The sequence below is a fragment of the Henckelia pumila genome, chromosome 2 (assembly GCF_033568475.1).
Source record: "Henckelia pumila isolate YLH828 chromosome 2, ASM3356847v2, whole genome shotgun sequence".
Classification (NCBI taxonomy): domain Eukaryota; kingdom Viridiplantae; phylum Streptophyta; class Magnoliopsida; order Lamiales; family Gesneriaceae; genus Henckelia; species Henckelia pumila.
Genome location: NC_133121.1, coordinates 148,038,231 through 148,046,441, shown reverse-complemented (window position 1 = coordinate 148,046,441; position 8,211 = coordinate 148,038,231). Strand labels below are relative to the sequence as shown.

Here is an 8,211-nt window from a genome sequence, read left to right as displayed (position 1 = left end):
TTGAAACATCATTGAGACTCTATATGCTAGTACTATATTTTGACTCGTTTACCGACTCTATTGGGGTCATCAGGTGTCGGGATTGGGTACAGTTACGACACATATAGGAGTCGATGCTTTGTTGTCAAGGATTCACCACATACTTGCGAGTGTGGATATCCTATGCGATCTGAGGAGATATTAGTGTGACGAATCTCTGGCCAGAGTACATGATGTGTTTTAGGTTACTTGGTGTTCCTAGTAACACATGCGATGTCACTAATAGATCTCCAAGATGTTATGCATAGTTATCGAATCTCGAACGACTCTCGATGCACCAATGGTTGCTGATTCGATCGGGATATTTGGTTGAAGGGACCGTACTGTACGCTAACCAAAATCTACTGGTTCTTGCAGGCACTATCAGTAATACCTAGGAAATCATGGGGCGATGTTGCTAGGTGCTCTTACCATGATTCGATGGGTAAGTCGGAAATTGTTGTTCCGAGTCACAAGGAGTTGTGAGCCCACGGCTAGCTGTATTCCTGAACCATTGAGGGTTACACAAGTAATGGATTACTAAAACCCCGTAGAGATAGTTAAATTTAAAGAGTTAAATTTAATGAAAGAGAAGTTGGACTTCTTAACTAAAGGGAGTGGGATTTCCTAAAATGACATAGGAATGGACATTTTTGGAAATCACTGAATTCGGATTTAGAAAAATTATCTTGACTCTAAAAGATGCAGAAATGGTTTCTGTGCACATTGGTGAAATCAGTTTATCAATCGGAGTCACGATGAATTTTATATTAATTTCTATAACAACAGGCTTGGCTTGTTGGGCTTAAGTTATGGATTGTAGGCTTTAAGGAGTTAGAGTTCTGATACAATTATAACTAGAAATTATCTATAAATATACTGCAGTGTTCGAAAATTCCATGAGATTTTCAGTCTTGAAATTTTCGAATTTCAGCCTATATTATTCAAGGGGATTTTCGAAATCCTCTGCCCCTTTTGGAGAAAATTCGAGTTGTGATTTTTGTGAAAAATTACAATCTAAATTAACAGATCATATCTGTTTATTCTCTATGCAAACTTTTGATTGATTTCTAGTGCAGTCAATCAGAGGGTTTTGTTTTCTATTCGTGGACCTGATTGAAGAAACGTTCATTCATCAGTTCCTGGGATATACAACAAGAGCAGATTAAATTCTGTTGGTGTCCATAATCTCGCTTCGAGATTTCAAGGTAAAATATTTAATAGTGATTATTTGTTTTACTTACACAAATTTAATCGTAAAGTTTTGATACCCAGATATGGAATCGTTCCATATTAATAAAATAAATTTTTAAACTTCCGCTGCACCGGGTATTAATTCTAATTGATCTGAACACAGTTTTCCAACAATTACAACTTATGCCAATTTTTAATGTTTTCATAATTTTTTGAGTTTTAATAACTATTTAGATAAATAAATCCTTTCAATATTTGACAAATTTGATTTCAAATTACTATCAAATTTGAAATGTATTTTAATTAATTTTATTTGTGTGAATTAATATCAATTAAATTATATATAATAAAACTAAAATAATAAAAGAACAGTTATAAATTTATATATTAAAAATATAGAAAAAATCAAGAAAAATATTTTTTTTCCATTAACTTGTCCATTTTTTTTGTTTTCCTTCATTAACTTTTCAAAGTTTGCTATTGGTATACTAACTTTTAGCTTTCGAATATTTTGGTCAAACTGCTGACGTGACACCTAAAATGCCAATGTGACGTCGAAAAATGGTGACGTGGCACCGAAAAATGAGCACATTTCTCATTTTTTGTTATATTTTGTACATCCCTACAAAGTTTAAGGGAGGTATCCTTAATTTTTAAGTTTAATTGGATCTTTTGTAATATTAGAAAACCTCAAGAAGCTATTTATGTTTAATTTTTTTTCTAAAAAATGTCGGAACATACGAGATTTTGATATTGGCAAAACTAATTAGTCAAAATCATAGGTCAATTGATTCTGTCCAGCTTCGAATGCAAAAATACATAAACTGAAAAAACTTTCGAGCTAAATTGAAGACATCATCTGAGTTGAACGTTGACTAAAGCTCAACCGAACATATGAAGTAAACTGCATTCAGTTTAAGGAGCTAAACTGAATCAGTTTCCCAAAAGCCAAACTTCTCCAGCTAACTGCACTGCTAGAGTCGACTATCGAGTAAACTGATATATCAAAGCTAAATGAATGCTCGACTAAACTATTCAGAAGACTGCGTGATTGCTACACCAGTTTAACTCTTATGGATAAGATTGGGCTAATTGCATTAATCTCCCCTGTGAAAAATCTAAAAGTCACAAAACCCCCTAATAAATATTTATAGGCTAATGCATCCCTCAGTTTTCTAAAATATAGCACATTTTACCCCTATTTTATACAAACTCGGGTACATTTATACCCTCTCATAGAGGTTTTATGCTAATTTTTTTAAAAACATAGGATTTAACATGCTATTAATTTTACACAGGGTGTTTTACGTCTTTTAGACTTTTCACAGGGGTTTTTGATGCAATTAGCCCGGATAAGATCATCTGTACAAATCTGACTCCGCAAAAGCAGAGCACAAAAGTGTAACAACAACGTCGAAGAATGTACAAGAAAAATACAAGTTAACGACTTCAATTTGAATTTGAAATAGCCGTTGTCCGTCAAGTATAAATACACATTCAGGGGTGCTTGAAATGCATCAGGCTCCTTAGAGAAATACTAGCGCATATATTAAACTGAACACCTTCAGTTTACCCACAGACGTTCAGTTGAGGAATTTAAAGCTTACTTCAAAGAAGAAATCAAGAGCCGAAGAACACAATCGAGCATATCAACATACATATCAGTAAGATCAAATTGTGCTTAAGTGCTGAGTTGTAATACAAGCGGTGTAGTTGTATTTATCAGTTGAGGTCAAACCTCGTTGTAACAAGAATCAGTCGAGGGCTAAGTTCTTGAGTCTAGGAGTTCTGGGATAGGCGATTGTGTGTGAGTCCTAGTCTTGGAGTGAGCTGTTGCAAAATGTTTTAATAGTCAAAGTCTTCTAAAGTGAATCCTTCCTAAGTGGAAGAAATGATGACATAGAAGTATTGAAATCTCCGAACATCCAGAAACAAACACTTGCGCATCTTACTTTCAGTCGATCACTCTCACCCACTCACTAAACCATTTGATCACAAGTTCTAATATGTTAGTCGACTTCATTCTACACTTATCCAAGTTGATTGATTAACATAAACACGCCAAAAATAACAGTTCAGTTGACCAACCTCAAGTGGACTCAATCTTGAAGATTAAGGGGTCAATTGCTACAGTGCCAATTAGTTTACCAAATCGATTCCCTCTCAAGTTACATCAAAGCAGTTTACCCACCCCCAAACCAATCCTAACAAAAAATAATATATTATATTTTAAAATATGTTTTAATCACAAATTTAACAAGTGTCGAATCAAAATAACCCCAACCGTCTGGGTATAGAATGAAAATTTCTATACCCACAACCGCAATGTGGGGGTGGGTCTATGCTACCCAACGGCCATCCATGTTGGCCCACTAATTTTAAGCAGAGACTTTCCCAGCTGTTGTGGCCCAAAGCTGATAGCCCAAAAACAAATCTACACCTTCGCTAAGAACTTCGAAGCTTTGTTAGAAATTGAATCAGAGTCGTAGACGGCCGTATCCATGGCGGAGGTTACCCCGACGTCCACGGACGTCCAACCCAACATGACAATCTACATTAACAACCTCAACGAGAAAATCAAGCTCGAGGGTATGTTCTTTACATTCGCGTAATTTTGTTATAGAATTGATATTAGTTTAGTTTTGTTAGTGAGGATGCAGCGGAATGATTTTTTTTGTTTATTTCATTTTTGTTTTTCTGTAGAATTGAAGAAATCGCTGCTCGCGGTGTTTTCACAGTTCGGGAAAATATTGGAGGTTTTAGCGTTCAAAACCCTAAAACACAAGGGGCAAGCATGGGTCGTTTTCGAGGAGGTTTCTTCCGCCACCAATGCGCGTAGTCAGATGCAAGGTTTTCCGTTTTACGACAAGCCCATGGTGTGCATTTCTGAGTTTTAAAATTTCTCTTTACAATATTTATCTTGAATTTCAGTTTGCTTTTTAATGAGATGTTATTCACTAATAGCTATCTTAACAGAAAACATTGAAAGTTAATGCAATTTTTTTTAGTTCCAGTTGTTTCCGTTCACATCTATTAGTAATCAGGTGCACAACTGAATCTTGCTTTATCATTAGAAGAAAAATTCCAACGTTGAGACTTTATATGGCGTGTAATGAGTGGATTTTTTGACGCAAGCTCCAGGCATTTGCTTGTCTTTCTTGATATTTTCCCCAGGGAGAATGGTGCATTTGTTTATGCACAGTCATTTCCTTGATACCCTCATTGATATGTTTATTATTCTTGCTGATGTATCGTCCTCAGATTCTCTTTTTCTGTTTTTGAAAGTATCTTAATTGTACACCAATGGCAGAGGATACAATATGCAAAGTCAAAATCAGATATCGTTGCAAAGGCAGATGGAAGTTTTATGCCTCGAGAAAAAAGGAGGAAGCATGACGATAGAGGTAAGACATCTTTCTAGAACAATTTAATGTATGAATGTAACTGTATTTTCTTATTTTATAGTGAAATGATGTTTGTTTTTTTAATCAATCCTTCCAAATCACAAGCTAAATGAGCAATTGTGGTACAAAACCATTCACACATTCTTCTGTCGCATGTCTTTGCCCTTCCTTTTGTAATGTTTAACATATTTTTTGATATGATCTCGTGGGCTTCATTGCAAACATGTTAAAGTATGCTTATGTAAGAAAAGGTGTGGCATCAAAACTTAGCTCTGAACTTTGCTTGTATATGCTTTTGAGTATGAGTTTGTATTTGTTATACAACATATATGTTGCCTCTCATTTCATGGGTATCTGTCTATTCCCTCATCGGATTCAGGAATAGTTTTCTTCTCATCTATATATGGCTATTGCATTGTTTAGAGCAGAGAATTCAAATTCGAAAACTTGCTATGTCTATTGCTCATAGTATACTTGAAACGTGTTTCCTGGAATTTGGATAATGAAATTTTTAGTCTTTAAGAAAAATTGTGGGTTGAGTACAATATTAAGAATGGTGGTGCATTTCTTCAGCTTACTTTCAATTTTGTTTTCCTGGTTATTTATTCAGCCGTATGTTTCTATGTGATGCAGGAAGAAAGAAGAAGGATCAAACTGATGCTAATCAGGCATCAATGGGCCTGAATCCTGCATATGCTGGTGCCTATGGTGCTGCTCCTCCGGTAAGGATATTTAGGACTTTGTTCTGATATAATTCTTTGCATTTTTGTATTTTCTGATTTTTTATATTTTTTTATTTTGAAATTCTTGACTCGTTATCTTTTCGCATGGTGCAGTTGTCTCAAATACCATTTGCAGGTGCGAGGGCCGTTCCAGAGGCTCCTGCTCCGCCGAATAACATCTTATTCGTTCAGAATCTTCCCCATCAGACAACTTCGATGATGCTGCAAATGCTGTTCACTCAAGCCCAAGGATTTAAGGAAGTTAGGATGATTGAAGCAAAGCCAGGCATTGCTTTTGTTGAGTATGAAAATGAAATGCAGTCGACACTTGCAATGCAGGGGCTTCAAGGATTCAAGATAACTGAAGACAACCCAATGCTGATCACGTATGCCAAAAAGTAAAATCTTTCTTTGCCGAGTTATTCAGTGTTTTTATATTGTATCAACCTTAATTTAGTGGAATTAACAAACCGATGTTTCTTGTACTCTAGTGTAAGGTTATTTTGTGCGGTGAATCTATTGTTTTTACCTTATCAGAGGTTAGAAAAATACATATATGACATGCCAAAGAGTCGGGTAATAAACCATTAAAACCTCTTGGTTTGGGTGATAGAATAATTGAAAGGTAAATAAGAAATTGAAATACAGGGATAAAATAAAATAAGATGATAACAATATATAATTTTAATATAATGGATTAGTTTTATACATTTTTCTTTATTATTATTTTATTTTTTGAAATCAAAAATCATTACGAACAAAAGAGAGAGAACAAGAATGTAGTTTCGAAGCTAGGAACCTACATTCTTTCACAGTTCCACCATATTCTTCTACTATCATGCCTAAGCTTGAAATATCCTGATCCATTGACCGTAAAGAATTTATTGCCATAAGCACATCGGATTCTACAATAACATTTGAGAGATGTAGTTCCTCAAGGCAGCTGAGTGTCGCACGTATAATTCAAGCTTCAGCTACTGTCGAGTTAAAAGCAACATTATAGCACCAGAAGAGTCACGTACAACACATCCATAACACATACGCGGAGGATCCTTGAAACCATTGCATCTATGTTACATTTGAGAAAGTTGTTCGGGGGAGCACACCATTTTGTTATGTGATGTTGTATTGGCGAAGGTATATTGTATTCATTCCCATGATCTTCCAATTGTCATAGATTACAGAGCTCCACGGCTGAATGATACACCATTGCTACGGGCTTAGGTTAGGAGTCCATTCCAAACCAATTCATTCCTATTATTCCAAATGCTCCACAAAACCATAGTTGCACTTTCTATATCAGAAGATGACTGAGTGATGTTTAAATATTGTCACCACTCTCGAAAAGAAGATACCGCACTAACATTACTTCCGATACGTCAAGCACAAACACTTTGAGTAAAAAGACAGTGAACCAATACATGTATATCAATTTTGATATCATTGTTGCAAAGTGGACACCATTCTGGGATATCAATTCTTCGACGTCGTAATGCCATTAGTGTGGGAAGACAATGTGACTGTTAATAGGATGTATTTCGAATTCTGAAAAACTTGAATGTCAACAGCAACAATAGCAGCAACAATGATGAACAAGTCGAGGCGAGAGAATCTATCTATCCGCAAGACGAAATTGCCCGTTAACAATGCTTAAAAGTTGGCGGCAATCGTCTCTAAGATACAACGACTTTACAATCGAGATATAGTAGCACACCAAATATCTCGATTTTCGTCGAACGAAAATACAACTTGACTTTTGTAAGAGAGAGAGAAGAATTTGCAGAGAAATCTGATATATCACGTTATCAGATGTTCCAAATTACTTTCTCTGCGTTATAACAGTCATATATATATATATATATATATATATATATATATATATATATATATACTATGACTCCAACACGTTTTATGGCGTAAGGATGCAACTCATGATAGAAAAAACCCAGAAAGAGATGCAACTTTTCGGACTGTAGAAGGCGCGCTCGAGCGGTAATATTTAACCGCTCGGGCGGCCACCTTTTCTGAAGCCTACTACCTTGGCAGGCGAGGGCTGCGCTCGGTCGGTAGTTTTTTGCCGCTCGGGCGGCCAACAAATCTCAAGCTTACTGTCTCGCAAGGTGAGGGCTGCGCTTGGTCGGTAGTTTCGTACCGCTCGGGCGCACTAACAAAAATAATAAATATTATTTTGTAATCCAAAAAAGAATAATATGTCGAGATTTACCATTGTACATGCTATTTTGTGCTCTTCCTATTGCTGACTGACTGTCACAATGAATCGTAATGGAAGACACTGGTTTATTCCAACATGGAATATCTTCTAGAAAGTTTCGAAGCCACTCGGCTTCTTCTCCAGCTTTATCTAAAGCAATAAACTCGGATTCCATAGTTGACCGAGCTATACAAGTTTGTTTAGAGGATCTCCATGACACCGCTCCTCCACCGATTTTGAACACATATCCACTAGTAAACTTGGAGTCTTTCGTGTCAGAAATCCAATTTGCATCACAATATCCTTCTAGGACCGCAGGATATTTTGTATACACTATTTCATAACTTGAAGTGTATTTCAAATATCCAAGCACTCTCATTAATGCTTTCCAATGATCATCACTTGGATTACTTGTGAACCTACTAAGTTTGTTTACTGTATATGCAAGATTAGGACGTGTACAGTTAGTTAAGTACATCAAACTTCCTATCACCCTTGCATATTCCACTTGTGAAATAGGTTCTCCTCTATTTTTGGCTAAATGTGTACCCAATTCCATAGGTGTTCTAGCCGGAGGACGATTTGTGGCATTAAATCGTTCAAGAACCTTTTCTACATAATGAGTTTGGGATAACATAATTTCAGCAAGAAGTCTAGAGAC

At 36.0% G+C, this 8,211-nt stretch overlaps 1 protein-coding gene across 1 annotated transcript; it reads left to right on the top strand.

Moving 5' to 3' along the window:
• Nucleotides 1-3,644: 3,644 nt before the first annotated feature.
• On the top strand, nucleotides 3,645-5,871 carry LOC140883364 (U1 small nuclear ribonucleoprotein A). Its single transcript, XM_073289803.1, has 5 exons — nucleotides 3,645-3,801; nucleotides 3,916-4,088; nucleotides 4,523-4,616; nucleotides 5,250-5,338; nucleotides 5,453-5,871. Exons 1-5 carry the CDS (start codon nucleotides 3,714-3,716, stop codon nucleotides 5,738-5,740), a joined length of 732 nt encoding a protein of 243 aa, XP_073145904.1. The 5' UTR covers nucleotides 3,645-3,713; the 3' UTR covers nucleotides 5,741-5,871.
• Nucleotides 5,872-8,211: the final 2,340 nt, after the last annotated feature.

Bases quoted from the DNA above. Each gene is read 5' to 3' on its own strand.
- LOC140883364 (XM_073289803.1), top strand. From the start codon at position 3,714: ATGGCGGAGGTTACCCCGACGTCCACGGACGTCCAACCCAACATGACA. The intron at 3,802-3,915 runs GTATGTTCTTTA...GTTTTTCTGTAG, and splicing joins CGAGAAAATCAAGCTCGAGG to AATTGAAGAAATCGCTGCTC. The intron at 5,339-5,452 runs GTAAGGATATTT...CGCATGGTGCAG, and splicing joins CCTATGGTGCTGCTCCTCCG to TTGTCTCAAATACCATTTGC.